This window comes from Thunnus albacares, chromosome 17, assembly GCF_914725855.1.
Source record: "Thunnus albacares chromosome 17, fThuAlb1.1, whole genome shotgun sequence".
Taxonomy (NCBI): Eukaryota; Metazoa; Chordata; class Actinopteri; order Scombriformes; family Scombridae; genus Thunnus; species Thunnus albacares.
This window is the reverse complement of record NC_058122.1, coordinates 6,084,946-6,107,804: the sequence shown is the minus strand read 5'-3', so window position 1 is coordinate 6,107,804 and position 22,859 is coordinate 6,084,946. Positions and strand designations below refer to the sequence as shown.

The following is a 22,859-nucleotide window of genomic DNA, read 5'->3' as shown; positions in this document are numbered from 1 at the left end:
TTCAGTTCAGTTCAACAAGCTTTATTGGCATGAATGCCAGAATGTCAATGTCAGGTTTGTGTAACTCTACTATATAGTCACATTGACTGTATAGTACTAGTCCCTCTGTTCCGGGAGCATCGGGAGCATGGATGTATAATAAGAGCTGGATAGGACGCCGCTCATGGATGTATTATAGGAGTTCTTATTCTACATCCAAGGCGCCACTTGGAGAACATGAAACAGAACAAACGGAAAAAATAACTTTGGCAAATAAAAGTCTCAAAATAAAACGAAATAAAATAAAATACAGCAGTAAACAGAATATAATTGACGATAATATATGACGACTTACCGTCATACAATCTACAACACACACACACATTGTTTGTCTACACATTATTAATTTTTATGCAAATCACACATAGATGAATCCAAAAACTGTTAGATACGTGATTGTATCAGAATCCCAAACACAATCCCCAATATGTAAAAAAGAAAATATGACTTTGCGTGATCTTCAAGTTTATTAGTCCAATAAACTTTGGATGGGGTCTGTGTCTCTCCAAAAAGATTCCCGAGCGATAAGCTGGCTCCGACTCCCACAAACACTCCAAAACACGGGAACAGTCGCGGACTACGTTGACGAGGAGAGGTGATCTGGTGGTTTTGGTTCACAGTGTTCTGTAACACCTAGCAGAGAGGAGAAGCTGGAACAGATTATGTCCACTGTGTGAGGAGTGTGTGCATGTTGTTGTTGTAGTTGAGGCTCCTGTAGTGGTTGAAGTGCAGTTCACTCTGGTTCCTCCCCTCCAGTACTGTGGGTGTGTCGTCATCTTATGAAGCTGTTTGTTGAAGTCAGAGTGAAGCTCCCACAGTCCCACGGATCAACCGCGCCGCACATGTCGCTGTGCTCAAACTCTGCTACTCTTCACCACTCCTGTTGAGTATCACATTCAACAATCCACTGATGGATATCACAGCAAGTCTGACTCCTCTGCGGGAAATGATGACAACCAGCCAATGAGACTCGTCGTTATCCAGCTGTACATCAAGCTGAGACACCAAATCCCGGAGAAAGAAAAATATCTGCTGCAATGAACCAAATATCACTCCGCTGACTCGGTCCATGGTTTGCTGTGTTGAAATCGATTTTTGGACCCGGCGCAACAATGAAGAATCAGTCAATTTACCGATCCTTTTAAGCTAGAAAAACGGCGGAATTGACTTCGAGATGAACGTCGGCCTTAGTCTACCAATTCCGACTATTCTAACGATCGTCACATCTTACACGGAAACAACCGGATCCGGCAATCAGATGAAGGACTAACGATCAGTAAGTTTATGGGTGATTAAATGGCCAAAATCTCGGCTGTTAGAATTTTATACAAGAATGATTGAACATTTGTGAAGTTGAATTGTCATTTTTAAACATGTTTTCAAGATTAAAAGAAATGTTCCTTTCAGACAAACTGTGTGTGAGGTCATTGGTTTATTCTTATTTGATTGATTTATTTGTTTGCACGTTAAAAGTACAACTATTGTGAAAGATGTGATATGTTCACAAGGTTGAAGTGTAAAAGCAGCTCCAACAGTTCAGTCTTCCTCGGCAGATGACATCAGCTGCTAGCAGTGATTCAGACTGCTGCTGGCAACACATGATGAGACATGAGCAAGTATTTGGGAGGTGCACACAGTTCAGGGTCATGTGTCATAGAGAAGCTAGCCAATAAGATGTTAGTGGCTAGCGCGTCACTGTGCCATACAGTGTCCATGAACCTGACTGTTGGCCAGGAGGAAAATAAAAAGTTTGGATTGGTCAAGAGGCAACATGTCACTCACTCAATTGTTGATAGTCAGACTGTGTCTGTGTATGACAGTAACAAGTGAAGCCTCCACCTTTGTCACTGTTCTAACAGTAGTTGAAGTATGTGAGGACATTCATTCATCATTCTCACAGGTTATGATGTATCAGTCGGACATTATCTGGTCCTTTCTTCATGACTTTCTGCTATTTTGTCTCCGTAAAAACCTTCATGAAGTAATCATTCATAAGAATTTGAAATGATAAAGCTATAATCAGATACAATGAGAAATGTGTTTTTCATGCAGAAATGAGCTTATTTTGAAATCACTGTAAGCTTTAATTAAGACTAACATTTGATCAGAATTAGGTTTGGGAGGGGAGGAGGACAGATGAAGACTGCCAGATTGTTTCATGAACGTTAGATAAAGTGAGAGGCCACAGCACGCTTCAATATTCCACATGACCTGTCAGCAGGGTCGGTGAGTGAACTTTGATGTTTGAGGACACAACAGTGTATTACACTCTACTGAGCAACGGCTCGATCTTCCTGCAATATGTGCCTCTCACATTGTGTTATGTACTCACTGATGTATGTTGTGCTGGACTTTGAACTCTTAATCACCTACACAAACCTGCACATTGTCCGTGCGTAAAACCCGCGGGAACATCTTTACGCACAGGCTACTTGGTTTTTGTGGCGTGTGAAGTTTTCCTTGTTTGTTTTTCAGAATCACAGCAGTGTATCCAAGTTAGAATAACTTGATATTCTTCAGAAATGGAGATGCTTTTTTTTCCTAAATACTGACATATAAAATCCCAGATCTGTCTGTGTGTAATGTGTAAATAAAGTTGAAATGAGGTCAATAAAATAAACATGTCATGTTGTAAATAGACTACTTGATGTAACCTCTCCTATTTGCCATTGTGCTGAAGGTTGTCAGTGGAAAATAAAAGAGTGACAAAACAGCAATATTTCTGAAAATGATTCATAGTTTTATTGACAGATTGAAAGCGTGACAGAAGAAAAAAAATGGTCTCATCAAATCATTGTGTTACAGCCTCTCTAAACATACAGAGGCTCAGCTGGAGACCGAAACATATACAAGGACACCAAGATCTCTGAGTTACCATGAAAACAACAAGCTTCGTTTTAACAATAATAAACTGTACTCAAAGTGCAAAGAAAGCAAAGAAAAAGGGAGGAGATCCCGGCCAAAAGGAACAAAAGACGGGGAAGCTACTGAGCCAGCCACGCAATGGGCCGTCGCACCCAGCGCATCCCCCTAAACTATCAAAAGCAAAATATCATCTAAACTTAACTAAAACAAAAGCCGAGAACTGGACTACCGGTGATCTCCAACCCAAACTAAAAAAAACAAACTAAAATAATAAAAGCCAAAAGTTGATGAGACGTTGGTTGTGTATTTCTCTGCATCTCAGCACCATCAGCAGTACTGTGCTGTGGGAGCTGCCGCAGTGAACCAAAAATCACTCCGCTGACTCGGTCCATAGTTTGCTGCGTTGAAATCGAAAATGTTGCATCCAGACAATGAAGAGTCAGTCAAGTCCAATGACTTCCATCTCAGCACCATCAGCAGTGTTGTCCATAAGTACACCAGCAGCGCGCAGTCTGTGCATGTTGTTGTTGTAGTTGAGGCTCCTGTAGTGGTTGAAGTGCAGTTCACTCTGGTTCCTCCCCTCCAGTACTGTGGGTGTGTCGTCATCTGACAGGGTCGCTCTCTGCAGAGTTTCATTATGAAGCTGTTCGTTGAAGTCAGAGCGAAGCTCCCACAGTCCCACGGATCAACCGCGCCGCACATGTCGCTGTGCTCAAACTCTGCTACTCTGCGCGCCACCTCTCTTGAACATCACATTCAGCAGTCCACTGATGGATATCCGAACAAGTATGACTCCGCCGCGGGAAATGATGACACCGAATCCTTGAGGGTCGCCCTCGTCCAGCTGTACATCAAGCTGAGACACCAAATCCCGGAGAATGACAAATATCTGCCGCAGTGAACCTAAAAACACTCCGCTGACTCGGTCCATGGTTTGCTGCGTTGAAATGGGAAACGTTGGATTGTGACAATGAAGAGTCAGTCAAGTCACTGATTCTTATTGAGTTAAACGTCGGGGAAAAAACCCGACCGGAGTTTTATCCCGGACGTTTATCCCGAGATCTATACCGGGGTTTATGAACATAATTTTCGGAATACGTAAAGCAAGTAAAGGTTTCTACCGGGGTTTATGCCCGAAGTTTATCCCGGAGGTTTATCCCGGAGGTTTATCCCGAAGGTTTATCCCGAGATCTATACCGGGGTTTATGAACATAATTTTCGGAATACGTAAAGCAAGTAAAGGTTAAACGTCGGGGAAAAAACCCGGGCCGGAGTTTTATCCCGGACGTTTATCCCGAGATCTATACCGGGGTTTATGAACATAATTTTCGGAATACGTAAAGCAAGTAAAGGTTTCTACCGGGGTTTATGCCCGAAGTTTATCCCGAAGTTTTATCCCGGAGGTTTATCCCGAAGGTTTATCCCGGACGTTTATCCCGGACGTTTATCCCGAGATCTATACCGGGGTTTATGAACATAATTTTCGGAATACGTAAAGCAAGTAAAGGTTTCTACCGGGGTTTATGCCCGAAGTTTATCCCGGAGGTTTATCCCGGAGGTTTATCCCGGACGTTTATCCCGAGATCTATACCGGGGTTTATGAACATAATTTTCGGAATACGTAAAGCAAGTAAAGGTTTCTACCGGGGTTTATCCCGGAGGTTTATCCCGGAGGTTTATCCCGAGGTCTATACCGGAGTTTATGCCGGAATTTTATCCCGGAGATTTATCCCGAAGTTTTATCCCGGAGGTTTATCCCGAGGTCTATACCGGAGTTTAAACATCATTTTCGGAATACGTAAAGCCGAAGTTTATGCCGGATGTTTATCCGATAAACCTCACACACATAGTCACACATCATCCCGAAATTGATTCCCGAAAATGTGATAACATTGAACACTGCTCCTCAGAAACTGCAAAGTTTTCTGGGTTTATACTCTGACCAGTTGTTGGACTTCGTATTGGAAAAAAATATTTCAATCCCGCTGACAGACACAAGAACCGGATCCGGCATTCAGATGAAGGACTAACGATCAGTAAGTTTATGGATGATTAAATGGCCAAAATCTCGGCTGTTTACCTCCGAAAATGTGAAGCTACACTGTAAAAAAAAAACTGTTGTTTTTACAGGAAAACGCTGGCAGCTGTGGTTACCAGAGAATTCCTGTAAAAAATACAGCAGCACAGTAGACAACTTTACAGACGAAATATGTAAATTGATTTACAGTGAATGAAATCACGGCTGAATCACATTAAAAAACTGTTAAGTCTACAATTTTTTTTTTGTTAATTTCACATAACGGTGTTGTATATAAATAGACCATTTCCTGTATTTTTTACATGTAATAACTGCTAATTGTGCATCAATAAATGATAAAATTAACAGGGAAATATCAAACAAAAACTAATTTAAACCGGTAGAACAACAGTAAAACTCTGCATTTTAAATGGAATGGTTCTGTATATTATATATAAAATCTCTTCAAAATATGCTGTGTTTTTATGTTTTAATAATCAAGTTATAATGTAAAATTTACGTATAAACCTGCAAAAATACATCTTGAGAAAAGACGAGAGAAAAATATCACTTTTGGGAAATTTATTTAACAGCAATAATAGTTGTAAACAACTGGATGCATTTTTTTCAACAGATACAACATGCAAAGAAGCTACATATAATGGTTCTTGAACTATGACTGAATCCAAGTTGAGATACTCCAGAAGATTAGCCTCTTTAAATCTGGACATTTTTAACAAACTTTAACAAACAAAGTTTAAGTGTCAGGCACACAACAACAACCCAATTCAATCAAAATTTTGTTTACATTCTGAATGTTCCACAGTATGGCATAAAACTTATCTATCTCCATGGAGACAATCACGTGATGCCAACAGGCCAAGTTACAGGTCAGATCTGTGGAGAGGCGTACCCCCTCAAAATAAGAATGCACGTTTGTTAAGGTATTTTTGCAAAATAACAAAAATTACGTTGTGCCTTAATTACCATAATACACATTGTGGATTGAACAAAGCGAAAAGTAACAGTACCTCTTCTCAAACAAACAGTCAGAGTGCACAGAAGGAGTCCATATTTAGGCTTAACGCCACTCGTGATCGGAGAGGTCCTGGATCAGGGTGAGGACTCGAGGGTTCAGATTGAGACGACGCTTCGAGTTTTTATTCTCCACCTTAGTTCCTTTTTCTGGGTTTATCGAGAAAAAACACCTGTAGAATAAAAGCATATTAAGCATTTTAATTGATCAGTTAAAAAAAAAAACTTCATGTGTTCTTAACTTATTTACTTCGTGGATGTTTTTAAAGCCAAAACGTGGCTTGTTCCCATGAACTGCTATAAAAATAGTATATTTTGATATTTTTTTCTACTTTAAACATGTCACTCTTTTAGAGTCTGAAATATACATATCAAATATTAATTATATTTTTAGCTTTTTAACCCTTTCAATGCCAGTATGTTTACATAACTCTACATAATGCTGTTTTTATACAAAAAAAACTAAATAATTTCCATTAAATGCATTTAGTGAGTACACATACACAACATTATCCGACATCAATAGCACACACACTTTTCTTCCAGAAAACAATAAAAAGTGTGAAACTTTGCGGCATGCTTTGAATGGGTAAAAGTGGTGCCACCTGATGGACAAATATAAAAACTACAAATTGAAAGCCTGTGGTCCAAACCGAAATCTTAACATAAAGGAATGCATTAGTTTTTGTCAAGATAAACGTGGGATCAAAAATAGTGGTTTTAATGGGTTTCAATGGGGCAGTTTTTGGCCCTAGGAACTATTAAGGCAGTTTTTGTGTAGCTTAGCCATTTTAGGCTTAATTAAAGTACAGGTCTGAGAAATGCCATGCCATGTTTACTCACCTTTGAAGAAACTCCAGAGTTGAAGCCAGCTCAGATGGATAATGGATGTTGAAACAGAAGTAGCTCCCGAACATGAGGCACAATGCAGAAATGAAGGAGGAGATGTTTGTGTTGATGAGGTTCCGATCCAGACTCAGCATGTACCTTGTTGAGGAATAGCAGGACTGTCCTATGAACAAATTATTTAACAGGTTATATTAATAAGCGCTGCACTCACATGACAGATTCTATAAACAGTGCAATTAAAAAAAAGAGATATGAAACAGACTTACCACAGACAATAACAGCAGGTGTCAGAGGCACTTGCTCCAGTTGGACCTCTTCTGCCAGACAGGTATCTTCTACATGGAAGAACATGGACTCCTCCTTCTCATCAAAGTAGCTGAGCAGAAGCAGGACCATCTCTTTCACATCATCTGAGCAGCCACTCTGCTGTCCCCGCATCCTCTGAAGCCTTGCATAAGTCTGAAGGAACTTATTACTCTTGGTGACATAAACTGTGGTCATGTAGTTGAGAAGCCTTTTTCCCTTCAAATCCAAATTTCGCGTGAATGTCTCTTTGAGGTCAATCCCAGTGAGTTCCTTGAAGTGGACCGACATGCCAAGTTCGTCAAACCAAAATGGCCACTCCTCTCGAAGGCTTTTGATACTTTTTCCCTGGTTGACATGTTGACGCTGTGTGTAAAAAGTGGACTTCATTAGACATTTTACCTCCTCTGGATTGGCATCAGATTGTTGGAACATCTCCTTGAGTTTTTCCTTCTTTTGGTGCTGGCTCTCTTGAGTTTCTTCACGGGGCAGAAATTTCACATTCCATTTAATGCATCCGTAAGTGTCCTGCATTGCTGCTCTCTCTTCTAATGGGATCTCATCTGTGTGGTCTGAGTCATCAGCCTGATGTTTTCTTTTTCTTATTTTGGGTGTTGAAGTGCGCCTCACATTTTCGATTCTGTTTTGCAGCTGTTTTACAAGGGAATGGTAGCCTGTTCCAACAATATCGCCCTCTATTACATCTTGCAGAGAATTGGGATATTTTGCCACCATTTGCTTTGCAACATCAGTTGAATGCTTTTTACCTACATGGGGGCATTTTTCCATCATCTCAGTCACAACAATCCGGACCATTTGCCTCCTCAGTTTTGGGCCTGGCCTTTTTCCCCTCTCCAAAGAATCCATCACTTCCTCAGGAAATTTACTCCATGGAATTTCAAAGTTGTCTTCCCACTGTGTGTCAAGTCCTAGGCTGCTGGAGGAGGTTGACGATGAACTTTGGGGTGAAACAGAGAGCGATGACAGCAGTTGGGTAGGTGAGGCTTCCACAGATGATAGTGAGCTGTTCTCGGGAGTTTGGTCTTTAAATGACAAAAAAATAAGATTATGATTCACATTGTACAATATTACACAATGTCCATGTCTGCTTTTGCTGTTGAATAGCTGTGTGTTGTGGTGTTTTTACTTACATTTCTGTTTCCAAACAGAAAGAAGCTTTCTGGCTTGTACAGGTCTTAATACTGTCATCAAATCAGCCTCCGTTACGAAGCGTAGATCATCATACGTCTCGACTCCAATGGACTGCAAGTGCTCTTCCAGGATGTTTTTGTTTACTACTTGAAGTTCTGGTAGGGCTTCCATGATGGCGACATCTAGGAAGGTTCGCCCTGAGTCACTCATATTTACACTGAAGAAGAAATGCAGAACAGAAAAAATATACAGTACATACACTTAACAGAACAGGGACATGCATCAGGTAACACTTATATTAATGTCAAACTAACAGTCCAATTAACAGCTTTAATTGGACTTTATTTTGCCACAATACTGTGTTTTAGTGGAATGACTTGGAATCCATTAAGAATATATGATACCAAAGGATAGAAATCAGGCAGGTCATTAATGTTGATACATTGTAACCCAAGACTGTCCTTTGTCACAGAATACAGATGGTATTCTGAGAGGAAGATGCCTTTGTGGATATCCATCAAAACATACACAGATGTGTCATTTTGAATCAAGATGAGTAGAAGTTCACCAAACTCCATATACTCATCATTTCTGTACACAAGAAACTGTCCTTTTTTATATGCAGTGCCCTTGTACTGAATATCTGTGGCAACTGTGGTATTGCTTTCTGAAAAGGCTAACTCCCTGACTGCATGTTTAATAGCGTCACTGTAGAGGTTGGGATAAAACGCACAGCTGTCCTTCACTTGCAGTAGTTTACTGCATTCTTGCCCAGCTAAAAGATATGCCTGATACATCTGATGACGCTCTGACAATGTTTGACAAATATTTTTGAAGTTTTTCAAGTGTCTGGCACATCTTTTAAAATAACTGTGTTTACTTTCAAACCTAAGCGTCCATAATCTCCTCAATGGACCAAATTTCAACGACAGTGCTGAATAATGGCGCAAATAGTGGTGCTTGGGTTTGAGTTGAATTTCAGGAAACATCATCTTTCTCAACTCCAAATATTCTTGGATCAAAATGTCAAGATATGCTATCTGGGACAAGGAAATGTTCTGAGCACAAATAAGATCCACAATGTCTTTTAGCTGGAGAGCTAACTGCCATACTTCATCCTCATGATTTTGCACTTTGTCACCAATCAAAACTGGTAGCAATCTCAGAAGGTTCCAGTTTTGAATGGCTTGCCCTGATAACTTGGCTCCGTCAGGTTTGACAGCACATGGCTTTGTGAGTGCTTCAGATCCTTTGTACTTAAACTGTTTGATGCGCCTGTTTAAGAGTGAGTATGTGAACCATTTTTTCATTTTTATAATGTTCTTCAAGTACAGTGCTAGATCATATGACAAGACTCCTTCAAAGAGGTCATGACCTAAACAAGGCGGGAGACCAGGTTGGGATACGTGAAAAGACTCAAGGGTATTAAAGATAGAGTTTACCTTTATTCCTCTGACGTCTTGGATGTTTTCAGCCTGGAGATCAGCAACAGCTGTGTCATACGTCTCTGGGGTGCGTGGAGGACCACAGGCATTTGGATCAGCCTCAAACTCACTTCTCGTGATGTCACAGTACCTGCAAAAATATTGAGAGCGGCTGAAGTTCTCTGTAAACCCACCTATGCAATGAGAACCAAGGTTATCCCCAGCAATGCAGTAGAGACCCCCTTTTACTGTTTTTCCATCTACATTTATTCCATCTGTCTCCAAGGATTTCAGATCTGCCAACAACTCTGAGAAAACTTTGGCTATTCCAAAACGCTTTAAGTCATTCTCAACACACAACAAGACTAAAAACATATTATCAGTATTTGAACGCAAATGAATGGGTAAATTTGCTAATGAAAGATAAACTGCAAGAACTTTGTGTGTCTTTTTAGCAGAACCCAGGGGATTCACAATTTCAAATGAATCTTGATACAAAATCAGTTTGAGGCTTTCAGGGTTTTCATTAAAGAACTGGTGACATTTGAAAATTTTTCCATCATATAAATCCGTAAAAACCTCTACATCAGGATCTCCAAACTGTTGTGGCTGTGCATTCCTCCATAACTGGGAGTGCAAAAAGCTCTTCAGAGTTTCTGCCACTGGTATGTAGTACGCAAATTTTTGTGTCATGTTTTCATCCATTCCCAATAGCACTTTTTGGGGTTCCGTGTACTTAAACATTTTTGTGAATGTCTGATTTCTGGTGTATGTTGTTCTTAATTGTCCCTGATGACAGGCAGAGAACAAATCTGACTCTTTAATGCAGTCACATATTTTAGTGACTGCTTCATCTGATAGGCTCATATCATTTTTTAATAAAGAACTTACTTTAGTTATTGTGTAGGCTTGACCTAACTCGTGCACATTTTGCATCTCCTCAACAATAGTCTGTATAGTAGAGGCAGGAATAAGCAGCTGTCCTTGCAGTTTAAGGTAAAAGAGACACATGTTTCTGAGATAAGACTGACTATCATTCTCTGGCATATCACTGGCTGCACTAGCTGTTGGCATGGCTTCATGTGTGCTTTCTGAATCATCTGTACTGGCAATGACATTTGGGGGCTGAAGGCGAGTTTCCTTGTACATGTCATCAATACCATCAGGGGAGCATGCTTTATGCTTCCTACACATGTGAGAAGTAAATGATGACTTTTTTGTAAACACATGCTTACAACCACTTACTGGACATGACACAGACCTGCCCTCTCCAAAATGATCATTTAAGTGAGACACTAGCTCTTTCACCGTGTGTAAATTGCGGGCACATAATGAAACTGCGCATTTTAAATCCGCAACAACAGCTTTAGGAGCAGCTTGCGGTGCAGGTGCATTGTGCACACGATAAAAATGGCCCTTGAAAGCTGAGTAAGTGGTAAATGTTTGACTACAGTTGGCGCCAGCACATTTGAAAAGACAATGAGGCTCATTCCTATGTACTCTGCAATGCAGTACATAGCCTCTTAATGTAACAAATTTGCTTTTACAAAAGACGCAGGTGATCATTTTTAGGATTTCAAATGTTTGCCTGTGCTTTTCAGCTGAATTAAGTTATCACACATTGAGCTAACGTTACTGGTCTTAAATATGGACTGGTGCTAGCTAGCTAGCTTTCAGCACACATTTTCGTCTGGTCTCGAAAAAAGAGTAGCCTAAATATGAAGCTTACCTTCCAATTGAACAGCCACAGACCCTCCAAAAAACTTGTAGATTTGTCCTAAAATCTTTTAAAATGAAGTGGTCCGAAGATTTCTGCTCCGTTCTCTGCTCTGCAGACTGCACACTGGCTCCTTAGTGACGCTAACGGCTAATGGTTCGCGCTTCTCCCGCCCTCACGTCATTATCCAATCAGAGACGAACTTCAGCTGCGCACTTTTAAATTTCAAAATTAGGAGGACTCAGTGCACAATGAGAGAGTAAAAGTACAAGTGGTTAGAGGTGGCACTGTTAGGTTGTTTAGCCTGTGAAAATGATAATGATAAAGACTAAAAGAAACATAAAGCATACAAGGATTAGGACTGAACAGTGTTACTTTGCATATATCAATAATTTGAATGTCTTATACACACACTCTACAATATGCTACAAATAGCCTAAATTATAAATGCAATGTTATTAAAATTGTATATTTTTTATATTTAAATAGATAGGTAACCTCTCAGGTTCACAATAAAACTTTTTTGTGAAAACATTTTAAATAGGCCTACGTCAATTTGCATCATTTTATCAATCATGTTAAAATTACAGCATAAACTTGTAAAGTGACTTACATATATTTGTATTTTTTAAAACAACTGACTAAAACTATAGTTTTTACAATATTTGCATGTGAAATTAACTAAATTGTTTTGTTATGAGTATTACAGTATTTCTCTGTTTTTGTTACCAATATTTGTAGTTTTAACAAATAAATTTGATTGTAATCACATATTGTTGTTGTAAATATAACAAAAACATTCTGTTTAATAGTTTCCAAAAATTCACTGTACTTTAAACAAAAAATATATGTTTTTGAGTTTACAATACTTTTCTGTAGGGATTTTACATAGTTTTTATGTAAATTTCACAGTCATTTTTTACAGTGTACACTCTTCCGTAAGTGGGTCAAAAATAACCGGGATTACAATCAATATGCTATCTTCATCATTTATCACTAAATCATTGTTAGAATTTTATACAAGAATGATTGAACATTTGTGAAGTTGAATTGTCATTTTTAAACATGTTTTCAAGATTAAAAGAAATGTTCCTTTCAGACAAACTGTGTGTGAGATCATTGGTTTATTCTTATTTGATTGATTTATTTGTTTGCACGTTAAAAGTACAACTATTGTGAAAGATGTGATATGTTCACATAAGGTTGAAGTGTAAAAGCAGCTCCAACAGTTCAGTCTTCCTCGGCAGATGACATCAGCTGCTAGCAGTGATTCAGACTGCTGCTGGCAACACATGATGAGACATGAGCAAGTATTTGGGAGGTGCACACAGTTCACGGTCATTTGTCATAGAGAAGCTAGCCAATAAGATGTTAGTGGCTAGCGCGTCACTGTGCCATACAGTGTCCATGAACCTGACTGTTGGCCAGGAGGAAAATGAAAAGTTTGGATCGGTCAAGAGGCAACATGTCACTCACTCAATTGTTGATAGTCAGACTGTGTCTGTGTATGACAGTAACAAGTGAAGCCTCCACCTTTGTCACTGTTCTAACAGTAGTTGAAGTATGTGAGGACATTCATTCATCATTCTCACAGGTTATGATGTATCAGTCGGACATTATCTGGTCCTTTCTTCATGACTTTCTGCTATTTTGTCTCCGTAAAAACCTTCATGAAGTAATCATTCATAAGAATTTGAAATGATAAAGCTATAATCAGATACAATGAGAAATGTGTTTTTCATGCAGAAATGAGCTTATTTTGAAATCACTGTAAGCTTTAATTAAGACCAACATTTGATCAGAATGAGGTTTGGGAGGGGAGGAGGACAGATGAAGACTGCCAGATTGTTTCATGAACGTTAGATAAAGTGAGAGGCCACAGCACGCTTCAATATTCCACATGACCTGTCAGCAGGGTCGGTGAGTGAACTTTGATGTTTGAGGACACAACAGTGTATTACACTCTACTGAGCAACGGCTCGATCTTCCTGCAATATGTGCCTCTCACATTGTGTTATGTACTCACTGATGTATGTTGTGCTGGACTTTGAACTCTTAATCACCTACACAAACCTGCACATTGTCCGTGCGTAAAACCCGCGGGAACATCTTTACGCACAGGCTACTTGGTTTTTGTGGCGTGTGAAGTTTTCCTTGTTTGTTTTTCAGAATCACAGCAGTGTATCCAAGTTAGAATAACTTGATATTCTTCAGAAATGGAGATGCTTTTTTTTTCTAAATACTGACATATAAAATCCCAGATCTGTCTGTGTGTAATGTGTAAATAAAGTTGAAATGAGGTCAATAAAATAAACATGTCATGTTGTAAATAGACTACTTGATGTAACCTCTCCTATTTGCCATTGTGCTGAAGGTTGTCAGTGGAAAATAAAAGAGTGACAAAACAGCAATATTTCTGAAAATGATTCATAGTTTTATTGACAGATTGAAAGCGTGACAGAAGAAAAAAAATGGTCTCATCAAATCATTGTGTTACAGCCTCTCTAAACATACAGAGGCTCAGCTGGAGACCGAAACATATACAAGGACACCAAGATCTCTGAGTTACCATGAAAACAACAAGCTTCGTTTTAACAATAATAAACTGTACTCAAAGTGCAAAGAAAGCAAAGAAAAAGGGAGGAGATCCCGGCCAAAAGGAACAAAAGACGGGGAAGCTACTGAGCCAGCCACGCAATGGGCCGTCGCACCCAGCGCATCCCCCTAAACTATCAAAAGCAAAATATCATCTAAACTTAACTAAAACAAAAGCCGAGAACTGGACTACCGGTGATCTCCAACCCAAACTAAAAAAACAAACTAAAATAATAAAAGCCAAAATTGATGAGACGTTGGTTGTGTATTTCTCTGCATCTCAGCACCATCAGCAGTACTGTGCTGTGGGAGCTGCCGCAGTGAACCAAAAATCACTCCGCTGACTCGGTCCATAGTTTGCTGCGTTGAAATCGAAAATGTTGCATCCAGACAATGAAGAGTCAGTCAAGTCCAATGACTTCCATCTCAGCACCATCAGCAGTGTTGTCCATAAGTACACCAGCAGCGCGCAGTCTGTGCATGTTGTTGTTGTAGTTGAGGCTCCTGTAGTGGTTGAAGTGCAGTTCACTCTGGTTCCTCCCCTCCAGTACTGTGGGTGTGTCGTCATCTGACAGGGTCGCTCTCTGCAGAGTTTCATTATGAAGCTGTTCGTTGAAGTCAGAGCGAAGCTCCCACAGTCCCACGGATCAACCGCGCCGCACATGTCGCTGTGCTCAAACTCTGCTACTCTGCGCGCCACCTCTCTTGAACATCACATTCAGCAGTCCACTGATGGATATCCGAACAAGTATGACTCCGCCGCGGGAAATGATGACACCGAATCCTTGAGGGTCGCCCTCGTCCAGCTGTACATCAAGCTGAGACACCAAATCCCGGAGAATGACAAATATCTGCCGCAGTGAACCTAAAAACACTCCGCTGACTCGGTCCATGGTTTGCTGCGTTGAAATGGGAAACGTTGGATTGTGACAATGAAGAGTCAGTCAAGTCACTGATTCTTATTGAGTTAAACGTCGGGGAAAAAACCCGACCGGAGTTTTATCCCGGACGTTTATCCCGAGATCTATACCGGGGTTTATGAACATAATTTTCGGAATACGTAAAGCAAGTAAAGGTTTCTACCGGGGTTTATGCCCGAAGTTTATCCCGGAGGTTTATCCCGGAGGTTTATCCCGAAGGTTTATCCCGAGATCTATACCGGGGTTTATGAACATAATTTTCGGAATACGTAAAGCAAGTAAAGGTTAAACGTCGGGGAAAAAACCCGGGCCGGAGTTTTATCCCGGACGTTTATCCCGAGATCTATACCGGGGTTTATGAACATAATTTTCGGAATACGTAAAGCAAGTAAAGGTTTCTACCGGGGTTTATGCCCGAAGTTTATCCCGAAGTTTTATCCCGGAGGTTTATCCCGAAGGTTTATCCCGGACGTTTATCCCGGACGTTTATCCCGAGATCTATACCGGGGTTTATGAACATAATTTTCGGAATACGTAAAGCAAGTAAAGGTTTCTACCGGGGTTTATGCCCGAAGTTTATCCCGGAGGTTTATCCCGGAGGTTTATCCCGGACGTTTATCCCGAGATCTATACCGGGGTTTATGAACATAATTTTCGGAATACGTAAAGCAAGTAAAGGTTTCTACCGGGGTTTATCCCGGAGGTTTATCCCGGAGGTTTATCCCGAGGTCTATACCGGAGTTTATGCCGGAATTTTATCCCGGAGATTTATCCCGAAGTTTTATCCCGGAGGTTTATCCCGAGGTCTATACCGGAGTTTAAACATCATTTTCGGAATACGTAAAGCCGAAGTTTATGCCGGATGTTTATCCGATAAACCTCACACACATAGTCACACATCATCCCGAAATTGATTCCCGAAAATGTGATAACATTGAACACTGCTCCTCAGAAACTGCAAAGTTTTCTGGGTTTATACTCTGACCAGTTGTTGGACTTCGTATTGGAAAAAAATATTTCAATCCCGCTGACAGACACAAGAACCGGATCCGGCATTCAGATGAAGGACTAACGATCAGTAAGTTTATGGATGATTAAATGGCCAAAATCTCGGCTGTTTACCTCCGAAAATGTGAAGCTACACTCTTCCGTAAGTGGGTCAAAAATAACCGGGATTACAATCAATATGCTATCTTCATCATTTATCACTAAATCATTGTTAGAATTTTATACAAGAATGATTGAACATTTGTGAAGTTGAATTGTCATTTTTAAACATGTTTTCAAGATTAAAAGAAATGTTCCTTTCAGACAAACTGTGTGTGAGATCATTGGTTTATTCTTATTTGATTGATTTATTTGTTTGCACGTTAAAAGTACAACTATTGTGAAAGATGTGATATGTTCACATAAGGTTGAAGTGTAAAAGCAGCTCCAACAGTTCAGTCTTCCTCGGCAGATGACATCAGCTGCTAGCAGTGATTCAGACTGCTGCTGGCAACACATGATGAGACATGAGCAAGTATTTGGGAGGTGCACACAGTTCACGGTCATTTGTCATAGAGAAGCTAGCCAATAAGATGTTAGTGGCTAGCGCGTCACTGTGCCATACAGTGTCCATGAACCTGACTGTTGGCCAGGAGGAAAATGAAAAGTTTGGATCGGTCAAGAGGCAACATGTCACTCACTCAATTGTTGATAGTCAGACTGTGTCTGTGTATGACAGTAACAAGTGAAGCCTCCACCTTTGTCACTGTTCTAACAGTAGTTGAAGTATGTGAGGACATTCATTCATCATTCTCACAGGTTATGATGTATCAGTCGGACATTATCTGGTCCTTTCTTCATGACTTTCTGCTATTTTGTCTCCGTAAAAACCTTCATGAAGTAATCATTCATAAGAATTTGAAATGATAAAGCTATAATCAGATACAATGAGAAATGTGTTTTTCATGCAGAAATGAGCTTATTTTGAAATCACTGTAAGCTTTAATTAAGACCAACATTTGATCAGAATGAGGTTTGGGAGGGGAGGAGGACAGATGAAGACTGCCAGATTGTTTCATGAACGTTAGATAAAGTGAGAGGCCACAGCACGCTTCAATATTCCACATGACCTGTCAGCAGGGTCGGTGAGTGAACTTTGATGTTTGAGGACACAACAGTGTATTACACTCTACTGAGCAACGGCTCGATCTTCCTGCAATATGTGCCTCTCACATTGTGTTATGTACTCACTGATGTATGTTGTGCTGGACTTTGAACTCTTAATCACCTACACAAACCTGCACATTGTCCGTGCGTAAAACCCGCGGGAACATCTTTACGCACAGGCTACTTGGTTTTTGTGGCGTGTGAAGTTTTCCTTGTTTGTTTTTCAGAATCACAGCAGTGTATCCAAGTTAGAATAACTTGATATTCTTCAGAAATGGAGATGCTTTTTTTTCCTAAATACTGACATATAAAATCCCAGATCTGTCTGTGTGTAATGTGTAAATAAAGTTGAAATGAGGTCAATAAAATAAACATGTCATGTTGTAAATAGACTACTTGATGTAACCTCTCCTATTTGCCATTGTGCTGAAGGTTGTCAGTGGAAAATAAAAGAGTGACAAAACAGCAATATTTCTGAAAATGATTCATAGTTTTATTGACAGATTGAAAGCGTGACAGAAGAAAAAAAATGGTCTCATCAAATCATTGTGTTATAGCCTCTCTAAACATACAGAGGCTCAGCTGGAGACCGAAACATATACAAGGACACCAAGATCTCTGAGTTACCATGAAAACAACAAGCTTCGTTTTAACAATAATAAACTGTACTCAAAGTGCAAAGAAAGCAAAGAAAAAGGGAGGAGATCCCGGCCAAAAGGAACAAAAGACGGGGAAGCTACTGAGCCAGCCACGCAATGGGCCGTCGCACCCAGCGCATCCCCCTAAACTATCAAAAGCAAAATATCATCTAAACTTAACTAAAACAAAAGCCGAGAACTGGACTACCGGTGATCTCCAACCCAAACTAAAAAAACAAACTAAAATAATAAAAGCCAAAATTGATGAGACGTTGGTTGTGTATTTCTCTGCATCTCAGCACCATCAGCAGTACTGTGCTGTGGGAGCTGCCGCAGTGAACCAAAAATCACTCCGCTGACTCGGTCCATAGTTTGCTGCGTTGAAATCGAAAATGTTGCATCCAGACAATGAAGAGTCAGTCAAGTCCAATGACTTCCATCTCAGCACCATCAGCAGTGTTGTCCATAAGTACACCAGCAGCGCGCAGTCTGTGCATGTTGTTGTTGTAGTTGAGGCTCCTGTAGTGGTTGAAGTGCAGTTCACTCTGGTTCCTCCCCTCCAGTACTGTGGGTGTGTCGTCATCTGACAGGGTCGCTCTCTGCAGAGTTTCATTATGAAGCTGTTCGTTGAAGTCAGAGCGAAGCTCCCACAGTCCCACGGATCAACCGCGCCGCACATGTCGCTGTGCTCAAACTCTGCTACTCTGCGCGCCACCTCTCTTGAACATCACATTCAGCAGTCCACTGATGGATATCCGAACAAGTATGACTCCGCCGCGGGAAATGATGACACCGAATCCTTGAGGGTCGCCCTCGTCCAGCTGTACATCAAGCTGAGACACCAAATCCCGGAGAATGACAAATATCTGCCGCAGTGAACCTAAAAACACTCCGCTGACTCGGTCCATGGTTTGCTGCGTTGAAATGGGAAACGTTGGATTGTGACAATGAAGAGTCAGTCAAGTCACTGATTCTTATTGAGTTAAACGTCGGGGAAAAAACCCGACCGGAGTTTTATCCCGGACGTTTATCCCGAGATCTATACCGGGGTTTATGAACATAATTTTCGGAATACGTAAAGCAAGTAAAGGTTTCTACCGGGGTTTATGCCCGAAGTTTATCCCGGAGGTTTATCCCGGAGGTTTATCCCGAAGGTTTATCCCGAGATCTATACCGGGGTTTATGAACATAATTTTCGGAATACGTAAAGCAAGTAAAGGTTAAACGTCGGGGAAAAAACCCGGGCCGGAGATTTATCCCGGACGTTTATCCCGAGATCTATACCGGGGTTTATGAACATAATTTTCGGAATACGTAAAGCAAGTAAAGGTTTCTACCGGGGTTTATGCCCGAAGTTTATCCCGAAGTTTTATCCCGGAGGTTTATCCCGAAGGTTTATCCCGGACGTTTATCCCGGACGTTTATCCCGAGATCTATACCGGGGTTTATGAACATAATTTTCGGAATACGTAAAGCAAGTAAAGGTTTCTACCGGGGTTTATGCCCGAAGTTTATCCCGGAGGTTTATCCCGGAGGTTTATCCCGGACGTTTATCCCGAGATCTATACCGGGGTTTATGAACATAATTTTCGGAATACGTAAAGCAAGTAAAGGTTTCTACCGGGGTTTATGCCCGAAGTTTTATCCCGGAGGTTTATCCCGAAGGTTTATCCCGGAGGTTTATCCCGAGATCTATACCGGGGTTTATGAACATAATTTTCGGAATACGTAAAGCAAGTAAAGGTTAAACGTCGGGGAAAAAACCCGGGCCGGAGAGTTTATGCCGGAGGTTTATCCCGAAGTTTATCCCGGAATTTTATCCCGGAGATTTATCCCGAAGTTTTATCCCGAGGTCTATACCGGAGTTTAAACATCATTTTCGGAATACGTAAAGCCGAAGTTTATGCCGGATGTTTATCCGATAAACCTCACACACATAGTCACACATCATCCCGAAATTGATTCCCGAAAAAGTGATAACATTGAACACTGCTCCTCAGAAACTGCAAAGTTTTCTGGGTTTATACTCTGACCAGTTGTTGGACTTCGTATTGGAAAAAAATATTTCAATCCCGTTGACAGACACAAGAACCGGATCCGGCATTCAGATGAAGGACTAACGATCAGTAAGTTTATGGATGATTAAATGGCCAAAATCTCGGCTGTTTACCTCCGAAAATGTGAAGCTACACTCTTCCGTAAGTGGGTCAAAAATAACCGGGATTACAATCAATATGCTATCTTCATCATTTATCACTAAATCATTGTTAGAATTTTATACAAGAATGATTGAACATTTGTGAAGTTGAATTGTCATTTTTAAACATGTTTTCAAGATTAAAAGAAATGTTCCTTTCAGACAAACTGTGTGTGAGGTCATTGGTTTATTCTTATTTGATTGATTTATTTGTTTGCACGTTAAAAGTACAACTATTGTGAAAGATGTGATATGTTCACATAAGGTTGAAGTGTAAAAGCAGCTCCAACAGTTCAGTCTTCCTCGGCAGATGACATCAGCTGCTAGCAGTGATTCAGACTGCTGCTGAGTCGGTGAGTGAACTTTGATGTTGAACCTTTTCTGGCGCTGAACCTTGTTTGAGGACACAACAGTGTATTACACTCTACTGAGCAATGGCTCGATCTTCCTGCAATATGTGCCTCTCACATTGTGTTATGTACTCACTGATGTATGTTGTGCTGGACTTTGAACTCTTGATCACCTACACAAACCTGCACATTGTCCGTGCGTAAAACCCGCGGGAACATCTTTACGCACAGGCTACTTGGTTTTTGTGGCGTGTGAAGTTTTCCTTGTTTGTTTTTCAGAATCACAGCAGTGTATCCAAGTTAGAATAACTTGATATTCTTCAGAAATGGAGATGCTTTTTTTTTCTAAATACTGACATATAAAATCCCAGATCTGTCTGTGTGTAATGTGTAAATAAAGTTGAAATGAGGTCAATAAAATAAACATGTCATGTTGTAAATAGACTACTTGATGTAACCTCTCCTATTTGCCATTGTGCTGAAGGTTGTCAGTGGAAAATAAAAGAGTGACAAAACAGCAATATTTCTGAAAATGATTCATAGTTTTATTGACAGATTGAAAGCGTGACAGAAGAAAAAAAATGGTCTCATCAAATCATTGTGTTACAGCCTCTCTAAACATACAGAGGCTCAGCTGGAGACCGAAACATATACAAGGACACCAAGATCTCTGAGTTACCATGAAAACAACAAGCTTCGTTTTAACAATAATAAACTGTACTCAAAGTGCAAAGAAAGCAAAGAAAAAGGGAGGAGATCCCGGCCAAAAGGAACAAAAGACGGGGAAGCTACTGAGCCAGCCACGCAATGGGCCGTCGCACCCAGCGCATCCCCCTAAACTATCAAAAGCAAAATATCATCTAAACTTAACTAAAACAAAAGCCGAGAACTGGACTACCGGTGATCTCCAACCCAAACTAAAAAAAAACAAACTAAAATAATAAAAGCCAAAAGTTGATGAGACGTTGGTTGTGTATTTCTCTGCATCTCAGCACCATCAGCAGTACTGTGCTGTGGGAGCTGCCGCAGTGAACCAAAAATCACTCCGCTGACTCGGTCCATAGTTTGCTGCGTTGAAATCGAAAATGTTGCATCCAGACAATGAAGAGTCAGTCAAGTCCAGTGACTTCCATCTCAGCACCATCAGCAGTGTTGTCCATAAGTACACCAGCAGCGCGCAGTCTGTGCATGTTGTTGTTGTAGTTGAGGCTCCTGTAGTGGTTGAAGTGCAGTTCACTCTGGTTCCTCCCCTCCAGTACTGTGGGTGTGTCGTCATCTGACAGGGTCGCTCTCTGCAGAGTTTCATTATGAAGCTGTTCGTTGAAGTCAGAGCGAAGCTCCCACAGTCCCACGGATCAACCGCGCCGCACATGTCGCTGTGCTCAAACTCTGCTACTCTGCGCGTCACCTCTCTTGAACATCACATTCAGCAGTCCACTGATGGATATCCGAACAAGTATGACTCCGCTGCGGGAAATGATGACACCGAATCCTTGAGGGTCGCCCTCGTCCAGCTGTACATCAAGCTGAGACACCAAATCCCGGAGAATGACAAATATCTGCCGCAGTGAACCTAAAAACACTCCGCTGACTCGGTCCATGGTTTGCTGCGTTGAAATGGGAAACGTTGGATTGTGACAATGAAGAGTCAGTCAAGTCACTGATTCTTATTGAGTTAAACGTCGGGGAAAAAACCCGACCGGAGGTTTATCCCGGACGTTTATCCCGAGATCTATACCGGGGTTTATGAACATAATTTTCGGAATACGTAAAGCAAGTAAAGGTTTCTACCGGGGTTTATGCCCGAAGTTTTATCCCGGAGGTTTATCCCGAAGGTTTATCCCGGAGGTTTATCCCGAGATCTATACCGGGGTTTATGAACATAATTTTCGGAATACGTAAAGCAAGTAAAGGTTAAACGTCGGGGAAAAAACCCGGGCCGGAGATTTATCCCGGACGTTTATCCCGAGATCTATACCGGGGTTTATGAACATAATTTTCGGAATACGTAAAGCAAGTAAAGGTTAAACGTCGGGGAAAAAACCCGGGCCGGAGTTTTATCCCGGACGTTTATCCCGAAGGTTTATCCCGGAGGTTTATCCCGAGATCTATACCGGGGTTTATGAACATAATTTTCGGAATACGTTAAGCAAGAAAAAGGTTTCTACCGGGGTTTATGCCCGAAGTTTAATCCCGGAGGTTTATCCCGGAGGTTTATCCCGGAGGTTTATCCCGAGATCTATACCGGGGTTTATGAACATAATTTTCGGAATACGTAAAGCAAGTAAAGGTTAAACGTCGGGGAAAAAACCCGGGCCGGAGAGTTTATGCCGGAGGTTTATCCCGAAGTTTATCCCGGAATTTTATCCCGGAGATTTATCCCGAAGTTTTATCCCGAGGTCTATACCGGAGTTTAAACATCATTTTCGGAATACGTAAAGCCGAAGTTTATGCCGGATGTTTATCCGATAAACCTCACACACATAGTCACACATCATCCCGAAATTGATTCCCGAAAAAGTGATAACATTGAACACTGCTCCTCAGAAACTGCAAAGTTTTCTGGGTTTATACTCTGACCAGTTGTTGGACTTCGTATTGGAA

At 40.9% G+C, this 22,859-nt stretch overlaps 2 protein-coding genes and 1 long non-coding RNA gene across 41 annotated transcripts in view; 1 reads left to right on the top strand and 2 right to left on the bottom strand.

Moving 5' to 3' along the window:
• Positions 1-22,859, bottom strand: part of LOC122967054 — a 49,157-nt gene that overhangs the window by 4,093 nt on the left and 22,205 nt on the right. Inside the window, exon 3 of one of the 2 annotated variants that reach the window (XR_006398529.1) lies at positions 20,779-21,862. The exons of the other annotated variant lie outside the window; for it this stretch is intronic. This is a non-coding gene — a long non-coding RNA (uncharacterized LOC122967054). Of the gene's footprint in view, positions 1-20,778; positions 21,863-22,859 lie in introns of those variants that run through there. 2 annotated transcript variants of the gene reach the window in all.
• Positions 1,552-22,672, top strand: LOC122967037. Of its 38 annotated transcripts, none has more exons than XM_044331438.1 (10): positions 1,552-3,952; positions 4,082-4,146; positions 4,412-4,462; positions 14,994-15,200; positions 15,466-15,516; positions 18,721-18,927; positions 19,193-19,243; positions 21,961-22,090; positions 22,337-22,503; positions 22,578-22,672. In XM_044331438.1, exons 2-10 carry the CDS (start codon positions 4,110-4,112, stop codon positions 22,670-22,672), a joined length of 996 nt encoding a protein of 331 aa, XP_044187373.1. In that variant the 5' UTR covers positions 1,552-3,952; positions 4,082-4,109. The 38 variants fall into 38 exon arrangements, 16 of the variants coding, with proteins under 16 accessions (XP_044187373.1, XP_044187367.1, XP_044187372.1 ...); XM_044331432.1 differs by having other exon boundaries at positions 4,257-4,462; XM_044331437.1 differs by having other exon boundaries at positions 4,082-4,203; positions 4,359-4,462.
• On the bottom strand, positions 5,489-12,049 carry LOC122967032. The gene is made up of 6 exons (XM_044331422.1): positions 11,414-12,049; positions 9,703-9,835; positions 8,260-8,477; positions 7,072-8,151; positions 6,800-6,968; positions 5,489-6,129 (listed from the first exon to the last, which is right to left on the bottom strand). The coding sequence occupies exons 3-6, from the start codon at positions 8,468-8,470 to the stop codon at positions 6,003-6,005; spliced, it is 1,587 nt and encodes a 528-aa protein (XP_044187357.1). The 5' UTR covers positions 8,471-8,477; positions 9,703-9,835; positions 11,414-12,049; the 3' UTR covers positions 5,489-6,002.

Excerpts from the sequence above, each read along its gene's own strand:
- LOC122967032 (XM_044331422.1), bottom strand. The coding sequence starts at position 8,470 with ATGAGTGACTCAGGGCGAACCTTCCTAGATGTCGCCATCATGGAAGCC. Across the intron at positions 8,152-8,259 it reads TTCTGTTTGGAAACAGAAAT|ACCAAACTCCCGAGAACAGC; the intron begins GTAAGTAAAAAC and ends TGTCATTTAAAG. Across the intron at positions 6,130-6,799 it reads ACTCTGGAGTTTCTTCAAAG|GTGTTTTTTCTCGATAAACC; the intron begins GTGAGTAAACAT and ends TTTATTCTACAG.
- LOC122967037 (XM_044331431.1), top strand. The coding sequence starts at position 4,273 with ATGCCCGAAGTTTATCCCGAAGTTTTATCCCGGAGGTTTATCCCGAAG. Across the intron at positions 15,201-15,465 it reads AATACGTAAAGCAAGTAAAG|GTTTCTACCGGGGTTTATGC; the intron begins GTTAAACGTCGG and ends AAGCAAGTAAAG. Across the intron at positions 22,504-22,577 it reads TATCCCGAGATCTATACCGG|AGTTTATGCCGGAGGTTTAT; the intron begins GGTTTATGAACA and ends CCCGGGCCGGAG.